Source organism: Opisthorchis viverrini (genome assembly GCF_000715545.1).
Source record: "Opisthorchis viverrini unplaced genomic scaffold opera_v5_122, whole genome shotgun sequence".
In the NCBI taxonomy this organism is placed as follows: domain Eukaryota; kingdom Metazoa; phylum Platyhelminthes; class Trematoda; order Opisthorchiida; family Opisthorchiidae; genus Opisthorchis; species Opisthorchis viverrini.
Window position 1 is genome coordinate 1283089 of NW_008751780.1, and position 23406 is coordinate 1306494.

The following is a 23406-nucleotide window of genomic DNA, read 5'->3' on the forward strand; positions in this document are numbered from 1 at the left end:
TTTGTAAAAAAAACACTACTAATTCGGTGCAGTCGTCTAATTGCCTTCTCTGTCTGATCACCTCTTTGAATACACCTGACAGCACAGTAATAGTCAGTTAAAAGTGGCAGCTATCAGGTCTCTTTTCCACTACTATCTAGCCATCTCTTGGTGAGTGCAAATGAGTACTAAAATAATGTACTCAAAACACAGGAAATGTGGTAGAAACTATTGCTTTGATAGTCAAAGATTAATGAAGTAGTGGGAAAACTGGTTTCCTCAGTGATCTGTCAAAAGCCGCATGACCTAAGCAAACTCGGCGTCGTCGGTTACCGGGACAATTACAATGCCTGGCGATATGGTCTAGAACCAAAATGTTTTTAACGAAGAGCAACAAAAATGGGAGCTCATCAGAACCATTTTGATAAACAGTGCGGAATGGTGACATTAGAGTCGCTCGCTCGCTGTAGTTTGCTTGTGCACACAATGCCCACAGGCACCACCTGTTTCCAGCTGGGACATTTACCAGTAAATGGGAATTTAAGAACTCAAGAAATGAAGTACTTTGAGAAGAGAATATTAAAGATGGATTTCACAGTCAAGAACCAAACTTTGAAATCACTGAATTTTTTATTAGACCACACTTCAGGTTCTTTTTCAGAAAACGCGGTACGATACTACCTTCAGGAAAACAAAATCCATCCATTAAGGACTAGCCGATATCACATTTTGAAGCGTCACTCCCCAAGATTTGCCAGTGAGCGGAACTCACTGCACAAGCGTGAAAGCAGAATAAGATCAATGTGGGCTTATCCTCAGCTTGACTGTGTCGTCTCATTTGCCGGTTTGCAATAAATGCACAGTGTACGAGTCACTGGATGGAGGTTTTAAAAAGTGAGTCAGATATAAATTTACATGAGTCAGTTTCATCCGAACTTATTCAGAGCAAACGAACTATTAGAAGATATAATTGTGTTATGAAAAACAGATTCATAACATACTGCATCCGACGTATGCGTTTATATGCTCACAAGGACTACGACCAAAACAATTGACTCAATGGCCCTTGAAGGCCCTTTGTGACACAACAAGTTTGTAAATAGTCTTATCCTGGCGCTTTTGGGGAGATACAGAATATGTTTGTGGTACACCATCTTGCGCTTGCATCGGTGGCTTTCTCTAACCAAGACTTCTACTCTATGGTGAGTCACTTCCTCTTGTTCTTGAAAAGAATGTGGGAAACAGCATAAGAATAGGGACTGAATGTCACCTGGTTCAGCTGGAACATTTCCTAATCACGTTCAAATTTCGGACAATGTTGATTTCAATATTTTACCGGACGTGGATAATTGCAGCATCTGTGCAAAAGGTATTTATCTGCCAGATAGTCAAGCCAGTCTCATGATTTTGTTATTTTTATTGTCAGATGCAGTCGGTATCAGCCTTCTACCAAACTCCTCAAACAGTTAAGGTTGAGATGGAACCAACATTTATTGGATTGGGACCAAAACACCTAGCAGTGGGGATGAACAATCATGCATGGTTTTATGAACTGACGGAAACCGGTAAGTTAAAAAAGCATTCGATGTGCTAATATGCTCATCATCGGGATTCATTTCAACTACTGATTCCGCACATAAGACTAAATCAAGTGGTGTGCCGAGATTTTCGCCCGCATAACGCCTATTTGGGTTGGGTGTATTTATGGAGACAAACAGACCACAGCCTATGTGCATCTAATGTTTTTACTACCACAGTCTGCTGGATCTACACGCTGCTGTGTATAAGTTTAATTCAAGTTTACTCACAGAGACCCAACGAGTCAATTTGCAAAAGGCAAAAAGGTTCAAATGCGCCGTCCATCTTATAACCCTGGTACACACGGCGTCTTCACCAATAAAACGAGGAACAGTCTAATGGTGAATCAAGGAGAACCGAGGATGGAAACATCGGTATTTTGAGGGAACTCTAACATAAATTCAAATAGTCCGATCCGGTCGGACGTGAAAGGAATTTACATGGCTTTATTAACTTATGACTGAGATCAATGTGCAGCCTGAAGTTATCTTGCCTGATCAATGGATTCTGTGATAGGTCTGCTAGTCTTACCATTTGACTGTATAGTTCTTGCTCTTTAAAATCGTTGCAGTTGAGGCCCATTTATTTGTCCCTCATTCCCCCATCTTGTTTTGCTCATCAGTATTCACCTGTTTGCTTCTTGCGCTACCGCTATGGAGTGCAATTAAGTATTATTCGTCCCTTTTTCCTGGGAACACACTTACTGCTCAAAGTGAAGTGTACGAATTGAAAAAGATGTGATGGATTACTAGCTTTAGCGCCATCAAGCACTTTGTAACTACTACCCACAGCTTGGATAACGTTAAGTTTGATTAAATATCTCCAGGATCGTAATCATCTTCAGCCCTAAACTGTATACTTTTGTTTCGTTATCTGTCTAAGCTGTGTTTTGAGTAATTTTGCATAGGCTGTCTTATTTCTTGGACAGATTGCGGTCTGAATGTAATGACTGGTAAGTGGGTCCAAAGCTTAGGTATTCTTTCATCATGTTTAAATTAGCTGTGCATCTAACCTTTCCGAGGACGAGGGACAACAGAAAAATAGAAATTCTGTGCACAGCTTCAATGACAACAATAACAATGAAGGGACTTTTGCAAAGCAGCAATCAAGACGTGTGGACAAGATGAGAACCTTTTGAAATATCTGATAAAATCTGGTGTTCTGAAGGCTTTTCACCATCTGAGAGCATCATAAGCTGCAGATATATTTTGGCCGTGATAAATTTCATTCTACGTTTTTGGGCAGTGCGCAACAGTTGAATGAATGAACTGGACCCTCACACGTAATCTGGATTCAAAATGAGTTTGTGGTGGACACTGTATTCGCTGATGGACCACCCGAATAATAAGTCATTTCGGCAAAAGCTGACACAATCAGGAGAGTTTTCTGAGCGTTTTGCGGTTGGATTTCATTGTAATCACAACAGACAGAAATTCCTTACTATGCGCTCCAATTTCCTTTAGATCACATGGCCGGTGATTATCAGTTAAATGTCCTTTCGGGAGATGGGTCGCAAGAAAATAATGGTGGATTTGTTAGTTACGAGATTATGTAGATCGGTTACACAAACTTTGGGTACATAAACGTGCTGTGGTGCAGTTAGGCCCATTTTGAATATACAACTCCTACTTCGCTATGTATATTATCCAGGTATTGAAGCAGTATCTGAATATGATTACCTGGACGAAATCAACTCAATTTACCTCAGTGAAAATTATGCAGCTGCCTGTGGCCCAAGCGGAAGACTCACGCTCCATTGGGTAAGTGAAAGTTGTGTTAATCCGATTTGTTGATGTGTGTTACTCTAAAGTTCAGGTAACCTGGATAATGAGTTCAAATCTGTAAGAAGCTCCGTAAAAGGTATATCGTAGTCCAAATCCAATTTTCGATTTTATGAATCTCTTTCAGCCTTAAGAACTTACTTAGTTGGCTAATACAAGAAAGTCTACGAAATCCAACACACCGCATTCCTCCATGAGTTAACCCAACAGTAGTTGTGATTTCCCTTGAAGAAACGTTCCTGCAACATGGATACTGTAATATCCTTCCTTGTTCATAGAAATACCCTCCATAATCAGGAAATAGGATTATAATCCGAGTGATGTTTGCATCTTCAAACAAAATAACTAAATAGACAACGTGCATTATCATCGGCTGTGACCTCCTAGTAGACGTGAAAAACTGGATGTCAGACCAATATCACGGCTCCACCCTCCTCGATGTAGTGGATGAAGACAGAGGGAGTAAAGCGAGTTTCAAATGGAGTTGGATATTAAGCGGACGATTGATAACTGTTTGCTTTTCATAGCATTTGTGCGCGATCAACACGACACTTGGTTTGTTTTCATTAACCTACCTGGGTTTCCAAGCAAGCAACTTCTAACTAGACAGACATCACTATCTCCCCGTGACAAAGCCCAGAGAAGAATCACGCACTTGCAGACGAACTCAACACCTTTCACGTAGCCTGCGTAAAACTGCTTTTGCTTACTGGGTGCACTAAACAGACGATTTCGCATTGTGAGTAGTCTTTAGTCAGTTGTTGCTACGAAGACTTGGTATGATCACCAATACATTTCGACCTCTAGGTAAAGCCAATCTATGCTGAAATTCCGAAAACCACTGTACAGCAACTTCATCCTATTTGGTAATACTCAAAAGTGCACAGCTCAGAAGACTTGGCGGTTTAGTATCCATGACCTCACGATACGTGCGACTGAACACCAGAGTGATCAACTATAGCTTGCACAGGGTATAGAGTCACTCGTTTTCCAATCAATGCATCCACATTAGATGGTCACATGTTGACCAGCTCCCCGAATTACGACTTATCTGAAGAATGTTTTATTTTTCATCCTTACAGTGTTTATTATTCGCTAGTTTAAAAATAACATGACACGAATCCTCCATTTTGTGAGCTTGTTGGCGTTTAGCACCAGGTGAAACTTCTGAGTTCCGAAGGTATCCACCGTTCCCGTTATTCCTGGTGGAAAAATTATCAGCTTATTCCACAGTAGGATCCTCATGACCTTTATGGACCTTTATGGATATACGCACAGCTGGTGCAAGGAAACTTATGACTACCCTTGGATGGACTTCTACAAAACACCCAATAAGGCAGGCGGTATAATCACGAAGGTGATCTCGCAATCAACACTGTAGTCTCTGTGCTTGTAGAATGTTTTACGCACAATAGAATTTGCGCCAGGCCTGAAAGGATTTTAGGCACTTTTGTTCCGTTAATATTAGTGAAACTGAGAACACGTCCATATTCCAAAGTAGATATCTTAGATATATCTGATTGTGCGGTTTGTTACAAGTTACCGTAGATTATTTGTCTGTTTCGGCAGATTGACCCCAAGTTGTTCCCAACGAAAGAAAGTACTAAAAACAAGGAGGAATCTCAAAAGTATCTTCTGACTGAAAGCGGAAACGACGAGTTCGCAAAGAAGCAGTGCATATTTCCCGACCCAAAACTGGAAGTTGGTATGGTTACTGCCTTTCAGTTGACGGAGAACTTTCTGATTTATGGTACAAGCGTGAGTTACTAATCCTTTTCTTACTCTAGCGGTTTGCTTCACTTAACGTGGACTATTACAGAGAGTGTATGAGCCTATGAACGCTTACGTATTGTCACGGGAATCTCTTTGCATTTTACTGATTTTCTTAAAGAACCTCGGTAAAAGTGAAATGATCTTTCGTCTGTTTTTCCCAAATTGCACGATACTTGGTTAAAACTGATCTCAGCACTTTGCACACTTTAACAACATACCCTTTTGTCAGAAGAGAAGTGTTTATGCTAAACCTGTTCGGGAAAAGTACCGTTAGATATGAGAAATCAGAAAAGATTGATTGGTTTAGTGAACCGTGCTCTGCTATTGTTTATGACCTCCAACGAACTGCCAAAGAAGATGGAATCGGGCTAGCAGATAAATGAGTTTCACTGTCCTGGCCTTATGTGGTGCATCAAAAATCAAAAGTATCACTCCGCGATAAGTGGACAAGTCAAGTCCATGGTCTTAGACACTGAGCACATCTTTGCAAAACAAAATAACTAACTAAATCACTTCGCATTTTTTCCACACTTTTAACTATTATTGAGAAATCTAGACGGAGTCTGCTGGTAAAATGTTGATTTCAACTTATCTATCTCTATGCTTAATCAAGCGAAAAATTCTACTATGCCACCGTGATTTGTGTGTATTTAGCGATATCCGGTTTCGTGATCGCGGTGATCACCACCTAGCGTTCATTTTCTATCCCCTATTTTTAGACGGGTCACCTATTCTACTTTCATCTCGACGACTGGGTCCACCTGGACGAGTTTCATCATTCTCGTTCGATCGTTTCCCTCTTTACCTCACCCAGCAGTACACGAGTAGCTGTCATCGACGATGTTGGCGGTGCGTTCATTTATAACCCAGTAAGTTTCAGGCACGCTAGTGTGTGTTTTTGTGTTTGTGCTTTTGGTGTAATATTTACAAAAATTTTCATTCGAAAAACAATACATGTTACTGCAAGCTTACCTTGTCAAAGTGACCCAAGATAACATTTCAGCAGGGAATACCTCACACCTTGACCACTTCGAAAGCTCTCATAGAATTCGGCTCGGATTTATTACCTTTTGGGAGACCGGTCACCAAAATCCACACAAAGACCAACAAGGTGCCCAGAAACTCGAATGCCCTTCTCAACAAATGCCTGGATGCAAAAACTGTGCACCGAGTTGTCCTGCATTTCTTTATGATACAGTTGTTGGTCAGTTGTTTCAAGTCTACACAGGTGTATCTGAGATGCCCGTGTTGGGTTCTACCACGGCAGTCAGTAGTTTTGAGTGTTACTCACTCAACCATCTCAAGCTCAGTAAGAGACACCCTTTGGTGGGTCCCTCGAAGCATATTCCAGTACAAAATGCCCTTTCAGAGTAGATCGCTTTTTGCCGGCCTTTGAAGTATGTCTATTCATAAGGCGTGTATCTTGGAATAGGTTTCAAGAAGCCATTGGAAACGGATTCCTGTGGAAAATAGCCCATTCATCTCTATGTCATATGTTTTTGTTTATAATAATGAGGCTATTTTGACCTGAAAATGCACCAGTTTCTTTGGTCCGTTTGGAGAGACTATTTTTGTTCAATATTCTCCATGCTAGGTTAAGCGACGAGCTTTCGGGCTTTTGACATGTTATACCAAGGGCTATATAATCGTAGTATTGAGTTGATCCTGGGTGATGGGCCAACGGCGACCGACCCTCATTGATGCGGAGCTAAATTCATTATCTGAATACAAAATCAACCGAGCTGTATTCACAAGTGGGTTGACGATTCTCTTTTATAAGCAAAAAGGATTTGAATCCAGTAAACACACTGATATTCGCGTAATCAAAATGGGTCACTTATGAGTCAGTAGACCGACGAACGACATAGTGGAGATTTAGATTGTCCGGGTCCGGTCGATAGTCAGGCTTGCTCAGCTTGGCTGGTCTACTCGTAGTATCTTAATAATATTGAGGTGGAATTGCTTAAACCCTGTTGTAAACAGAGCTCTGGCATCAAACGTCCTCGAATTCGCAACATAGGTATCTCATTCCTGGTAGTCACAACCTCTGTGGTGACCAATCACGCAGATATTATTAAGTGCAGCGGCAGTAAGTACTTAGTGACCTATAGCTGCCAGATTTTCCCACAGCGAACAGTTATTGGGTTTCGCAGCCCTTTCAGATATTTAATAACTTTCTAGTCACCCGACCGGTCAAACAAGCCACTCGGAAGCAAGCAGATAATTAGGTGTGCATAGGGCACATTGCGAGCTAGCTAGTCGCTCATACTTTGTTTGAAATCCGGGTAGATCGCTACTGTTAGATGAAGGTGTGCGACGTTAAATATACGGCCACACCGCCTCATCCAGCTGGCGTAATCGTTTTGTAGGGTGTCCCTTGGTATATTTGCTTTTTTGGCATCTGAAACATGATAGGCGCTTTGTTACTCAGCTGCCTTTAGCTTGGTTTCCGAAGACAAATTCTGGATGTAACGGATGGCGGCCAACACAATCCAGGTTTCCAGCTTTAAATACAGTCGCAACCTGCATTAGTAGTGCAAAGACCCATTCAGAGATTCCGGACGTGTGTGTAGACAAGCGCAGTAATAGCCGGCACTGATTATGTCATGGACTGAAGACCTGCAGCTTGTCATGAGCAGTAAGATAGGAAATAGCAGTATGACATGGTCAGGCGCCATTAGCGTTCTAATATAACGTTTCAAATGAAATTGGCCTCTTTTATAAGCGAAACCAGGCAACAATATCGTGAGTCTTGTAGCCCATTTTTCCCTCCTCAGATGAATGAAAAACTTCCAGATGTATGAAGCTTGTGGAAACTGTCTTAAGCTTCGTTTGGTTGTGCGTATTTCAAAATGAACTAGCCTAACTGATGCCACTCCAGCACAAAGAATTCCTCCTGTGGTGTAAACGTTCACCAAACAATGTACGGGATGCGGCAATGAAAAATTCAGGGGAAATAAAAAGAAATTTAGTTGACAAGCAAGAACTTGAGCTGAAAAACACGTTTTGAGTGCTCTCTGAGACTGTGTCTACGAAAAAATAAAGTTTCAACTTCGACATTCCGATATTTCTGGCTGATTCGGGTGTTGTTAGTGGTAACCATATTCCTTCCCCCCAGAGATGAGCGACACGGCTGTTAGTATTAGGTGTTATTTATTGAGAAAGTCCACTATATAACTTTTTAGGTAAGGAGCGACAACTATGGACTATGCTGAACTAATTGTGAGCGGTGCTGATCTGTGCATGATGAATACAGCCCCTCGTTTTCGTGGAAAAAATTATTTCCGAGATGTCATTTTCTGATATGAAAATACTCTTTCTTGAAACTGAACTTGAAAGTACAACGTAGTAGAGGTCTCTGCAGTATGGTTTATCTTCTCGGATTTCATTTTAAAGTTACCTTGTCTGGTTAGTTCTTGTTCCTTTCGAAACATCCTAAGGGGTTTTATACATACGCAGCCCGAAACACCCCGTTTCTGTTGTCTCTATTATAGTTGATGAACAATGCGATCGAACTGCCTGACTTTCCTGCTTCCATTACACGTATACTTTGGGATCTCGGTGAAAAAGAAAATGTAAGTTGACGTGGCCTCAAGAGACACATAAGCCCGAGGTTACTAGCCAGTTTTTATTAGGTTTGAATTAGAATCAGGTGAATACGCTTGCGTTCCTACATCTTTAGGGGAAGTGACACAAGTAGAAGCTGAGTTATTCAATGTAAGTAATGTAAGTATTCACAAGACCTATGTTATACAGAAGACTCATAGGGGAATGTATGCTGGCAGCACAAAAAATATCCCCAAAATTACAGCTCATTGGCTGGTGTCGTTGTTCAAGTAATGATGTCAGCTCAAGTCTGCAAAGCCTTACCCGTAATGGATTTGCTTCATCCCATTCAACTTATCCCATTTAGTTAAGCGGGCGAGTTGTAAACCACTTTCTTTGCCTCCACTGCAATGCTTACTTTGAGTGAACTGAGCAACTGTGCTGCGAAAACTGACCAATAAGACAGCTTGCAGTAATTGACTGCGAAACTTTCGTTCGTGTACGAACAACCGCGGTGTGGATTACCAGGCATTCCCTAAACTACATGACGAGGACCAAAGACCGGTAACTTCATATTTTTTGCTAAATGACACAAGCGCCTCGCGGCTCGACACGATGAAGGTCAATTTATCAGGCATTTGCACCCGACTTTGTATCTACAAGTTTCTGGGCTGCGCCATCAGATACACCACCTCCGTGGTGCTCACTGTTCTCTTAAATTTTCAAGATCTGATCGTTTTGCTTTATCTCTTGGCACAGCTACTGCCTTAGTCAATTGCACTCTGATAAATTAAATACCAAGTTGATTCACTTGAATGACGGGCATCTTGCTTTATTTGCCTTTCGGATTCGCATTGCAATGGACCACGTAATCAACCACATTGTTCGTTGAGTTATCCTCTTTCCTGTTACTTTTGAGCTCTTTGAACCAGTAAGACACTTTGTGTAGTTCAGGTAGACCACCGTGGAATGTGAGGTACGTTAAATCAAAGGCCTAGAATTTTTTAGTAAAAGGGTAATGATTCGGCCACCCTTTTTACTTGGATCAGGGTTCATACAATACAATTCTTGAGTTAAACAATGGAATTGTTCGACCGAACAACCGATCGTGTTCGAAGGTCTAAGCTTACCTTGGCCTCTGGTTTCCTGCTGTGCATCGCTTCTGAGTTACCGTGCAATCACCACATAGCAGCTTTGGCCCGTTTTCATTGTGTTGGTCCAGAGGCGATCACGAAAACCCGCTTACAATGACCCAAAGATCCTCATAGAATCTGTGCAAAAGATCAACCTCAAATTCGATCGGTAGTTATAATACGGCGATCAATAACAGGAATCCCGTTAGAAATTTTATATTACACTGCACTACACATCGTCCGAAGGAGACCATCCATTGTGTAGACATAGTGCACTACTCATAAGGGTGCTGAAAATTCTTCGACAGCCCACGACCGGTTTCGTCTTTCTTGGGCTCATCGGTTAGGCGCAGTTCCCGAGCTTCCGTAAACCTTATGTTCTACCTCAGACATCATAAATGAGAGACTCAGCTGGGTTCTAGATGAGTATCTCGGAAAACCAAATTAGTTTTCGAATGAGTGTATTTCGCTAATCCACACATTCAATAAACATACTACAACATCCCGTTTAAGTCTGATAAAGCGTGATTGTTTTGCTTCTCCAGTGATAATACAAAAAAGGCTGTTGTGCAGATGAAAACCCGAATTGAGAGAGGAAAAATGAACACGGATCGTCTCAATATGAAAAGTACCTCAGTCGTCCCTCATCACCTTCCTTTCGTCAAACTTCATTTTGTTCTTGCCATACACGCTATGATTACCCCCTCAAGAATCGATATCGTAAATTTGTAAAAACTAAGGGCTGAATGCTAGAAAATGCTGGAAAACAAAACAATGTTTCATGAATAAAGCTCTTAGATCCATCCCCGAGGAGACAGATCAACTGTTAAACTTCGTCTACGTTGACAACCTCACCAGTTTTTGGTTTAGCTCGATTGATACATATTTGTGAATCCAACCACAAACTTCCGGTGTCTTGCATTCTGATTTATCCCCATTGATTCGGTACTTCCAATTATACCTACTGGAAACCATTGGTATATGCTTTCTGATTGAGTGCAGTTTCTTTGATTTAAACTATTCAATGATACCAGGTGCGCAGATTATTTGCCGTAAAGGACAGGAATTCTTTTGAGTATATTTACTTCACTTATTCCTCACTGGGTGAGTTCTTGCCGGATTTCACTGTTGCTCTGCACTTCACAATATGCATGGCGCACTGCACACCGCATCTCTACACCCCGCTTCTCTTATCTCAGCCGCTGCTCGTTGCCTGTGACGATACTCGCATGACTGTCTATCGTTGTTTTGCCAACGGCCACTTGCTTATCCGAGCTGGAAGTTTAAGTGGGGACACCCATACAGGACTTCATTCGGCTAGCAAGCAAACGGCTTGTCTCCAGCCAGGGCTACCGAAAGTTGCTAATTTTCACCAATCGATCTGTGAGCGTAAACTGCCGCATTTTTACTTCTCCTCCTCTCATTGTGGTTGGTTGCCGTTTTTGTCTTTTGTTACTGCAAAAACTTAATCATCTTTTGTGGCTCATGTGACACCATATGAGTTCCCTTTTCGTTCTGAGTAAATCTACGGTTTACATTTTTCCGATTTGTGCACACTGCAATAGTTAGAGCAGGAACTGCTTGCATTTTGTATCCGACCCTCTCGACACGAACTCCGTGACTGATATCATAGGACTTGGTTTAAACCGCTCAAAGATTACAAAGTAGACAATGCACAGCATCTTATCCAGTGTAGTCAATATGGCATACACGCGCGTTTTGCTCACTCTGTATATGTACATGAGAAGAAAATTCACTTGAAATATAAATATATAATATATATATATATATATAATATGTATAAAATATGCATAGATAATTGCAAATGAAGGAATAGAAACGGTTTTCCGCTGACAACAGTCGAGGCCACCGTAACCAAATGGTTGGTTAAATCTAATAAATACACCTATTAAATAATTTCACTGTGGTAATAATTCAGTAAATAGCTCTTTTGTGAATTGAAGCAAGTACGGTGACTGATAAAATCCCGGATCTTATTATTTTAAACAGATTTAAAGTCATCAGTGATTTCACTGAGACAGCTGCCGTACAGCACTTCGCTTCCGAGGTCTAGGGCTACACACAGAGTGACACTTTGCGTCTTGAACTTGAAACAGATTATTTATATTGGGGTCTTATTATTTGTTCTTATACTTTATTATTATTTGACATTAGTGATACTTATAAATTCTCAGTGTTTAGGTCTTTATTGGGAGCATGTATTTAATCTATATCACAACAGTTCGTCAGCACATTTTTCTGGATGTTGCTGGTGGATACTTCTGGTGTGTGTCAAATTGAAACGGGAAACTGATGCATTGATAACTTAATAGGTGCACGGGTATGAAACAGACCGAATCGCAACCTTTTCTTGGTTCCGTCCATCCTCTTGTGATGTTAACTGTGATGTTCTGTCCACATACCTGGACACCAGTTTTCTTTATAGAAAGTCTCGGATGATCACATAATTTAAATATTCCAGCAGGTGGATTCCGCCACCCGAGTCGATCCGAGTTTGTGGTCCTTCCCCACGGTTGATAGGCGTCTCAAACGAACGAACGGTTGTTAACAAGAAAGTTTCTTCTAGAATTCCATTGTTAGCAACTCAACGTTATTCCTTTGTTATTTCTTTCTTGAATGTCTTCCGCAACTTAACTGGATAGCGCTCAGCTTTACAAATTCTCGCCAGTTACGCCTGTGCACCTGAAACGTCCAGTTCGGCTTTAGCAGTGACGCGTGCCGAAATAATTGAACATTCCGATATATTTTCTACTGAATAGAACCAAACGTTGTCTTCTGGTTTCCAAATCTAAGTGTTAACACTCTGCTATCACCGCGTAAAAATATTTCGATGATTTCGAAAGATGTTATCAACTCTTTCTCTTTTGCAGTCCTTTGGCTCATTACGTATCAACATTCGATATACGCAAAAAGACGGAAGTGCTCACAGCAAAGTACAGCGTAAAAGAACGTAGACATTTACGAAACAGTATATTCAGTTCGACAGTTTTTTCTTACTAAAACAGAAAAGGAGCATACGACATCTAACTGTTTACCTTGTTTCAGCAGCTGCCTGCCGAATTAACCACGGTTCTTGGTAGAATCCTGCGGTAAAATGGTTGTCCACAAAGGAGTATAGCAAAACCACGCAGTGGGACAAACTAAGACGCTCAAAGCATTCCACCAAACAGTGACACGCCTAACTCAGTCGTCCATGTAAATAAGACAGATTAGGTAGTTTTACCATTACAAGCCGCTAATCTACGCCTGAATTTTAGTCCCACCGACACAATCAGATTCCAGCTAAAAGACAAGCTGTCAACATTTACCACCAGCTTTGCGTGTTCATATACGTATTTTCGCGTGTAGTATTGTACGTAGGTCTTATAAATAGTACACTACAATAAGGGATACGGGAACACAAGAGCATTTCACTGAGATATGGAACAGGAGAACAGGCCCAAGGACAACCTGTGGTTGAGACTGGTCATGCTGCAGATAAACGATGGCCTCCTGTGCCATCTAGAGACTTTCAGATTGAATGGTGAGAGCTTTATCCGGGTCGTTATAAGTTATAGGTTGCTGAGGCCGTTGAAATTGGTAATATAACTGACCGAGCTGTATTCGGAGGAAGTTAACATTATTTTTGAAACAGCATTGGCCAGCGGTCAGTCCAACTGCGCCTGCGAAATCGGCAATGACCTAATCATTTCTTGTCTGGGTGAAGCTGGATACCTCTTTATCCACTTTTCTCCAAAATTCTGTGTCATCTAACAAGTGCCTATACTGTACGCTTTCTCACAATTTCGTAATGTCCTGGCTTGATGAAAATCACGGAAATTAAGTTTACTTTGTCAGACCGTATGTTTTTCTGAATTTCACGGATACTTTCTGTCCCCAATTCTTAACTTTCCATCTACTAACAGGATCACACATCAGGTTGCCACATAAGGTGCCGTACGCTAACCCAAACTTCCTGTCGTTATGCTGTTTGTCAATGCTGTGAGCTATGCCTAAGTCATGGATTTTTCGACTGTCGAGACTGCACCTAAAATTTTTCTTGTCATACTTCACAGTTGAACGCTGTAGGGCAGTTGGTGTCACACGTGTTCCCTATGGACACGTTCCGCTTGCCGTTTGTTCTGGTGAAATGTGTTTCCTCAACTCAAATGGTCGGCTGGTCCTCCAAACTCTGGCAACACACTCTTTTCGGCTCTATCTCACAAGCTCTAATCAAACTTCCAGCGCACATGATTCTCAAGAGGTAGTGAAAGAACCTGCTTTGTCCCCACCACCCATTGGGGATGGACCAGAACAGCCGGAAAGGAAATCTAGTGTTCCTAGAAAAAGGAGTGGGAAACGTGATCAGTCCAATATAGACATAGGAAAACTCAATCCGACTGAGGTAAGTAATTTATGCCAGTCACTTTGAACTAACTAGATTTTCATGGAATGTTGCCGCTAATAAATTGTTTACCTGAACGGACTCTGAGGTTTAGGATTACATTCCTACGAATCGTGCCGGTATCTTTTCGTATCTTTCATACCTTCGCAGCTACAATCTTCGTTTGAGCAGGCCTTGCGGGTGGGATGTTTTGAGGACGCCTGTATATTTGCAGATCGTCTGGATAATCAGCGGACGTGGAATCAGTTGGGCATGGCTTGCCTAAGGGTCATGCATTTCAATTTGGGTGAGTGTCGAGTTAATCGTTTGGTCTTGAACACACGCAGCCAGTGCGCACCTTTCAAAACAAGCAAATTGTCTTTAATTTTGTGATATTATCTTTCAACGTGAGAAACTGTTCGCACTCACAAGATATCCAGTTTGTCCCCCTCAGCCCATCCGCCACATAGGTCATAAATGGAACAAAGGAAATGGGTATTCAAATTTCCTACATCTGAAATTGCTAGAATCCTCTCTGTTTCTGGGTGCCTTGGCTGCCACTTTCTGGCGGGTAATAGTCGAAAGTAAGGACAAACAATTTCGTGTCACGTAAACTTGGACTTTAATTTCACGGCGTAGCAAATCTTCCCCCTGTTCCTAATTTTCTGTCTGAAGTGCCCCAGTGTCCCTATCCAGCATTATTTTCTTATACTACCCCTATTTTTAAATTTGTCTGCGAAGTAGTATAAAGATCATATGTTTTGCGTAGTCCTCTGACGCATTATTAATTGAGACTATCTTCAACGTAACTTCGGATAAAGAACGGCGCTCCTTTTGTAAGAGTCACCTGAGATGAAATAATACCTTATGTTCCTACAATGATCTCATGGGACGGGGGAGCCTTATTGGAAAGTCTCCATCATGTACTCAATGCTTGCTTTATCCCCAGTAGTGTGTTCCCTATATTTGAGCCTGAAAGAATGAAAGTATGAGCCGTTCTATATCGCCGCAATGTTAAAATTTGCTGACAAATATCTTTTTGAATACATCCAAATCCTCCAAAAATCAGAACTTATGTTTAGTGGTAATACTTTCCCTTACACACACTACGTTAAACAAACACTGACCATGCGTAAGCTAGGGGAATGGATATTTTCTAGATAACTGAATATTCAACTGATTCTGAACATAATGAGCAGCTCAGTGGAACAGCAAGTTGCATGACTGATTATTTTTCCACTGTGTGACAATTCGATGGCGTTACATGGCAAATTAGAGCGCATTGTAGTAGAAAAAGGGAAACTTTGCAAGGTGGAAAAGCACCCCATGAATCGGTCAGGATCCAGGAAAGCAGACCACAACACAACATCATTTGGAAACAGCTCAATCAAAGAAAGCAAACAACCAAAATCTTAAGGCGTCCAGCTGATCAAACAGGCAAGTCAGAACGGTATACGGTATACGAATTCAAAATAAAACTAGTGAATGACAGGCAAGCATATCGACTAAACGCCAGTCAACTGAGAGCTACTCTAGGATCCCCTTAAACAACACAGTTAAGTTGAATGAACCCTGTGTTTCATAAAAATGTTTGGTCCTCAATCTTCTGAGTTAGGGCTAGAAGATCCATCGATCAAGGTGTGACAAACGCCAGGATACGCATAGGTTAACCCTTATTTCTGGGCTCGCTTTTTTGAGGAAAACATTTTTCAGAATTTAACTCAGACGCAACAAACTTCCGTCTTCAAAAATTGTCCAAATATGCCTCAACACACACTACAAATGAGACAAAGTCATCGCGCTAACCTCTTGCAAGCTACTAGCCTTCCATATCAACTGTTTTCTCAAGGAGTTTGACCTTGTAATCTGACACTAATAGCGAACCTGCTAGCAACTGTTCACCGCAAGATAAGATCGCCTAAATAATTTTAAACCTATTGTTTTGCTGAACCCTCTGGTGTGCTTTCTTTCTGGAACGTATCGAAACTTACCAACCGCGTTCACGTTTGATATAGCTGTTCGATGTTTTCGACGGAGCAACAATCCCGGACTGGTCCTATCGATACGGCGTATTCAGTCTATTGAAGATGCATACTTACTGGCCGGTTACGTGGCAATGATTTTAAAGGAATTTGACGAGGCTGAGCAATTGTTTTTGGCGTCATCAAAACCACATGCTGCCCTTGAGGTTTGTGACTTTTCCCTTCATAATTCTGAAATATGTGTCCAACAAAGGTTAATTAGTTGCTCACGATCAGTCTAATCTAACAGAATAAAACTTTTCATATCGACCGATATTTTTAGCATAAATATAGTGAACTATCTATTGTCTCCCTTTATTTTATCAAAATTATCTTCCAAAACTTATGCACTTGATGCAGGTTTATTATAAAAGTGATAATTACAACACATTTTTGAGATTAATCAACCGGTAACCTGTTCTAGATGCGCCGTGATCTTCTCCACTGGGAGGCCGCGCTTCAACTGGCTCGCTCCTTGGCGCCACAAGAAATTCCCGAGATATGCCGCGAATACGCCGTCGAAATGGAATGTCTTGGAGACTATGTCAACGCACTGATGCATTTCGAACGAGCGCTTACCCCGGTTGATCTTAACGATCTTGTGAATACTGACAGTGACCGCCTGGAAGCTAATAGCGGAGATGCATTGAATATTCTAGAGTCAGAAAATGTCTTCCGTCAGAAGGATGAAGCGTTTTGGCAAGAACATATTATGCTGTGCAACGCGGGAATTGCACGAAATGCTATTCGACTTGGTGACTGGAAGCGGTAAGTTAGGTGATTCAATTGCGAATCAGGACAAGTTATATGAATTCCAGTGGGAACTTAAGCAGATGCAACTAAACCAGCCTCATTTGATTTTCAGTGACTTCTTTCATTTGAAATAGTTACTCTACGGAATGTCTTGTTTTGTGGTCAGAATACTTGACGGTAGGCGAATCCAGGGCTGCAGACTCGTAGAGCCGGACCCAATAAACGTAACCAATCACAAAGAACTTTTTTGCAAATCTTGTTTTGCGCTTGCAGCCCATTGACAGTGTGAAATGTGCTTGTTGTTGCTAATCTTGTAGGAAAAGGATTGGAATATGACAAAATCAAGCTAGAATGCGGCGTTGAAAAACAGGATTTAACTAAGATCGAATGATCGTCCAGAGAAATCGGTTCGTTGATAGTAAGCCAGTATTTTCCAGCCATTTATAGTAGCTACATTTGGTTAATCTGAGAAGTCTGCCGATTTTCTTCTTAAGACCGTCACAGTCGACTCAAAGTTGTAAGTCTGTTCAACAACTTGTCAGCAATTGGAGCAACTCCGGTAAATTATTACAAAGTCCTAAAGCTTTACAAAATAAAGAGCGACAAGCGCAGAGCTGAATTTCGAACGTTCGACTTGCTGCATTGTCAACGTATGCTTTATTCATACGATCGATTAATCATTCGAATGAAATGCTAATGCACATTACAGTTTTGCTTTAAGCTTTTGGGACTAGATTTTCTTGCAAATTTAAAACAGCTGTATAATTGTACCCACACCAACCTGCCTCCAGTGAGACGATGCTGTGAATATACAACGAATTTAAGTGAATCGGTGAAGTTAAGTTCAACTCTTAACGTAGATCGCTGCCATTGCAAAACTTTGATTCAGAGGAAACTTGTATCCGAACGTCTCATACAAGTGCGGTGGAAATATTTCCGCACTAGGACATTCTGAATTTGCTGATCTGGCTAATTAGTAAAGTAGGTGAATCGACATAACCACCTTCGTAATGGCACAATCGTATGATGATCATAGTATTAATCCACTTTTTTATCTTCGGAAAATTGTGCTTCGGTGTGGAAATACACATCTCATTGGTGTTTTTTGTCCTAGTGGGGCGATTTCTCTTAGTGGATATGTTGAAACAAGCGGATATGAACCAGCTGAATCAGCGTCACAAATGGGAGATTCACAATTCACTTAAACGAGGAATCTATTTGTCCTAAGGATTCTCCAGTACCTTTCTTGGTCGTGCCGATCAGTGAGCTTATCTTACCATCTTCATTCAGTAGTACTGTGGTTTTGTAAAGCTTCTAACTATCTACAAGTAAAACATATTACGGTCCGCCCACAAATTGGAATGAGAGCACAAGTTCCGGATACAGAACGAAAGAAGTCAGACGACATATTGTACAGAAGCAACATAGGCATCTGCACGTGACTTCTGGTTCCTCAGTTTTGGTCAACTAAGGGGTGATCAAAAAGTCCGTTACAACTTTTGCGCTGTATACCAGCTGAACTCTTGCACGTGAGTAATGGAACAAGGTAGCAGCAATTGCAGAAAAATTTAACTTTGCTTTAGAGATTTCTTGGTGCATCCGAACAGGAGAATAATGTACAGAAATCTTTGCCATTTGCGAAACAACAGTTTAAAGTACCAATTTGTCTCAGTTTCTGGCCGACCAAGTTTCTATCCTTTTGCTGTCGTCATGACCGCTTTGATGAAGGACCAAACTAATTTGTTCACTATTTTTCCAGTGGGGTGCAGCTTGCCAAAGAAAGTGGAAACGCTGCGCTTCAGAAGGAATGTGCGGATATCCTTGAACAAACAAAGGTATGTGACTCCAAAGTAAAAATCGTAGTATGTTGGCGTTACCAAATCTGGGTGAGTGAATTTAGTCATAGTGATTTGTTGAGCCGGGAATATGCCGGTTAACGGTTTTTGTATGATCATGCCGATCCACTTCTCCGTCTCTCTTGTCAGCAATGGCAAGAAGCCGCAAGCCTTTATGAAACGGCGGCATGTTATGAGGCAGCCATTACGGTCTACCTGCGTTGTAAGAACTTCCGACGAGCTGGTGATTTGTTGCGACGTGTGGCAAACGCGCCTCGTTTGCAGCTGCAATATGCGAAGGCACGTGAGGCCGACGGGGCATACAAAGAAGCGGTTGTTGCTTACGAAGCCGCTCATGACTGGGATTCAGTTGCCAGGTGAGAGTATTCACAGCTTCCCGAAGCGTGCACATAAATAAAACAGATATAAGGCTAGCTTAAGGAACACTGAGCCTGTATTGTCTAAGAAACACCCACATGCCTAGCCAAATTATCTAAGATTGACTAGAAACCGTGGATTCGATGAGGATCTGTAAATACTGGTTTTGCATTTAATCCAAGTTTTCCCAAATATTCAAACAACTGCATGGCAAGTTAGAATTGGATAATCAAGTTGATACTGGAGACTGTGTACACACGAATATTTTTGATGTTTCTTTATTCGTTCTATCGAAACAGTTGTCCCAAACTAGTTGTTTTTCTACTTCGACTTGCAATGTCTCCTTAACAGTGGTTGAAATAGGTGTCAAACCAATGAGTCACCAGTATTCACAAGTTGGTTGGTTATCACTGTGAAGTCAGCGAGCTGCTCTTGTGACTTTCACAATAGGACAGAAGTGGTTGTCAAGTCAAACGTCTAGTACAGTTTTCACAAGCCGTTCGTGTGTCCCAAAGATGTTGAATGTTGGAACTCACTGGCATATCTCAGAATGTACGACCGTTACTGATGGATATGTGATGGGTCACATCTTATGTTCACGCGTAGAATTATGACATGGGAAGTCCTTCTCAATGGATGGGCTGGTGAAGTCACCGTCCAAAATGTTCTTGGCCAAGATACACCCTTCAACTTTGTGTCTACACTCATTCAGCGTGTTTTCTAACTTCCTGTTGGAAGACGTTTTATAATAGAACCTGTCACGAAATGATACAGACGAACAGTCCAGTGCGTTTCATGGCGAATCTTCCTGATTCGTGATGTGAGGGACATACAACAAAAGTACTTGATATTGCATCCTGAGAAGAATATGTAACGGCTAACAACCGACTTCGTTAGTCTCTACTTAAATTGAATCATCCTTGCCCTATTTTATAAAAGGCTAGCAACAGCGTGAACAACAGTTTTCATTGTAGAGCATGGCATTCACTTCTTTTCTCCACCAAGTTAATTTCCCTCTACTGAATGCTTCGGACTTCACTCTCCTAAACGTTTCGCGCTATTTAAAAAAGTACACTCCTCTGACAGCCACTTGTTACAATTATCGCATGCTCTGCAAACAGAATAAATGGGGAAGCGTGGAAAAGCGTACCCTTTGTGTCGCAAGTCAAACTGGTTTTTAGGAATTCGGAATCAGGTGAAAGCACGTCATTGGGAGACTGATCATTTTAAAACAATGACCAACATTTTCATCAGGTCAAAAGTGATGTCGTCACTTTTCATTGAATTAGCGTCTTGAAATTCGAGCTATTTGTTCAGACAGCAATGGCGCCATAGCCCTCGATTGAGCGCCTAACCTGTTTCTAGGATCATCGATAGATTCTTTTCACTGTTATTTTTTAAGGTTTAATCCCTTCACATATCGTATTTTCACACATTACTGTCCTGTTTCACAGACTCCACCTGGAGAAACTTGGCAATCCAGATGAGGCAGTACGTGTTGTGCAGGAAACCAAGAGTGTAGAAGGAGCCAAAATGATTGCAAAGTACTTTACACGAATCAACGACCATGCTTCTGCTATTCGCTTCTTGGTGCTTTCCAAATGCGTTGATGAAGCGTTTCAGCTGGCGAGGAAGCACAAAAAAATGGAACTGTATGCTGAAGTGATAGGTGAGTTGGTGTTCTTCCCGATACCATTGAGCGCTAGACTTTATATATTGGCAAGTATTGTAGTAGTAGTAGTAGTAGTAGTAGTAGTATAGTCAACCATTAATCGGCGTCCATCTTTATCATCGTCACCAAGATCATTAGCAAAAGTGACACCTCCTAATGCAAATGCCTCCTGACTCCCCGAAACATGGATGCACTGTGTTCTCTTATAGTAACACGCAGGTGTATTAGGGAACTGAAGTCATGCAAACAACATCCTGCGCCCACCTAATATGATATCGTCAATAGTGGTTGATCTTTTTAAAAACGCAGCCATTTTGGTAATTTAGGGAGTAAACTAGAGGAACAGAATTCACAGATATTTTCAAGATGAATGTTTGTTTCCAGCCTAGTCCAAGGCTAAAATCGATGGAAATATTCCCAAGGTATGTCTGAGTGAGAATAACCACAATCCTTCGTTTTCTGCAACAAAAGAGCAACCTAATGTAGTACCTTAATGCTTGGGTGTTTATCTGTTTCTCCACTTCCCTCTGTTATTAGCCACGCTCTTATTTGGACTTCTTTCGCTAGATTCTAAAGAAGTAGAACTAATATCTTCAATTTATTCGTTGCACGAATTGCCAAGATTCCTAATAAACACACAAAAACCAAATATCTGACTAAATTTGATCCATTAAGGGTGCCTTCTCTATGTATGTGGTAATACATAAGAAGCGTCAGAATTATTTCGATAAATCATGCCATGCAAATAAGATAGGACTACTGTACCGTTTCCAACTGTAGAAAAATGTTTCCATGGGGCTATGCCGGTTCGCTTGTGTTTGCATTCAAAATACATAGGAATGAAAACTAGTTTATTTAACCAAATCAGTAAAATAATGGGGTACGAGGCAACCAAGGTGAACGTAGGCAATAGATTACACATACATAAAAGTTATTCATTGCACCCTAGTTCATTGAATGGAGGTCTATTTTCACATTACTTAATATGCTCTCAGCTGTTACCCAGTAGGACTATATCTACATCACCATCCAGGATTAAAATGTAAATGTCCTCACCAAACTACCAATTGTGCCCTCATCCAAGGCCGTCTGACTCCTACTCTGATTCTGGATACGTCAAAAAATTAGTCAACTTAATAACGGACAAGGTGTCATCAACAGTTATTTTGACGTTTTCGCTGAATGAAGAAAACACTAGTTGACTCATTCCAGGTAATGTATTTGATACGTGACTCGCACAATCAAACAAGGCACAATAAGTCGCCATCAAATTCCAAAGTAACTGTTGCTTTAGTGAATTACCTTGATTCATCATTGTTCGAATTAGTATGCGCATTGTTTGACATAAAAATTAGCAAGAAGAGCATTTTTCTCCCAAAATCCTGGTTTCTTGAAAGTTATCAGTGGTTACCAAATTGTTTCAGGTCCTGAGGCAAATGTCAGCGAACTCCAGAGCATCGCGTGCTATTTTGAAAACGAGAAGAACTGGTACCTTGCAGGAAAGTTTTACCTTCTGGCCAAGCAATACGAAAAAGTGAGCAATGTTGGATGGATTTTGGTATTCGATGTTCCGGATTCGAGGGAATATCTTCATTTGAAACAGTTTCGATGATCTTGTGAGAATACAAACTTTTTGGATTGAACTTTCAAGCCGAGTTTTCGAACAGATTACAGCCGTTTCTTCTGATGTAATGACTATTATGTAAGGCTATCTTCACGGTGAAGGCGTTGACCGACGATGACTGAAAACTGAGCCCATAGGAGTAAGTCAGTATCTATCGACCATCTATAGCTGCCACTGTATCAATCCTGATATCCGTCCTGAGTGATTCCCAACTAAGGATGGATCAAGTTACAGAATTAACCAGTCTTGATTACCTGTTTTTTTTCTAAAAAGACTGGCATGACCCCTGAGTTCTGAAACATGCTGGTAAACTAATAGCGTTAGAATGATAAATTGGTGGTACTTGGCGAAGAAAGTTCACTGTTGGTGAAGTTGGTGCAAACACTATGTATGTGAACATCTGACACGCAACCGGCCACTTGGAAAATCTCTCTATGTAGAGCACATCTCTAGACGCATCTAGGTTCGTGCTTCGGTCACCTGATTGACGAGGAAAACGTCTATCGCCGCTTTACCGGACATAAGTTTATGTATGTGAACAACTGACACGCAACCAGCCACCTGGAAAATCTCTCTTTGTAGAGCACATCTAGGTTCGTGTTTCGGTCACCTGATTGATGAGCAAAACGTCTATTGCCGTTTTACCGGACATAAGTGATGAATATAAATTGTGACTCCTAAGAGGTCCGGTTAATGAAGAGCTTCAAGGACGAATCATATTCTAGGGTTACCAAGTCAACCATACGTATGCTCACGTGAGGGAAATGTGGGTGGTTGGTTGTCTAGATGCTCATAGCACTCCCTGATCAGCAAGCACTCTCAGACCGGTCATCAAACAGCCTATCCAGAGCCCTGTTTTGGCCACCGTTTGAGTGGCTGTTTCGGCCGTACATTTATGCCTGCTCTTTGAGACGTGATATTTTAGGAATATCCGGCATGCCCTGATAGG

The 23406-nt window shown here is 41.3% G+C and overlaps 1 protein-coding gene across 1 annotated transcript in view; it reads left to right on the top strand.

Annotated features, from left to right (window-relative positions):
• The window catches only part of T265_13963 (hypothetical protein), a gene marked incomplete at both ends in the record, with an annotated part of 54189 nt that overhangs the window by 6483 nt on the left and 24300 nt on the right, over nt 1–23406 (top strand). The window contains 14 exons of the mRNA XM_009171364.1: nt 1406–1544; nt 3208–3317; nt 4887–5096; nt 5831–5980; nt 8606–8686; nt 10990–11173; nt 13867–14195; nt 14346–14481; nt 16190–16362; nt 16620–16963; nt 18708–18783; nt 18934–19160; nt 20616–20830; nt 22258–22367. Coding sequence (XP_009169628.1) covers nt 1406–1544; nt 3208–3317; nt 4887–5096; nt 5831–5980; nt 8606–8686; nt 10990–11173; nt 13867–14195; nt 14346–14481; nt 16190–16362; nt 16620–16963; nt 18708–18783; nt 18934–19160; nt 20616–20830; nt 22258–22367 — 2484 coding nt within the window. The remainder of the gene's footprint in view (nt 1–1405; nt 1545–3207; nt 3318–4886; nt 5097–5830; nt 5981–8605; nt 8687–10989; nt 11174–13866; nt 14196–14345; nt 14482–16189; nt 16363–16619; nt 16964–18707; nt 18784–18933; nt 19161–20615; nt 20831–22257; nt 22368–23406) is intronic.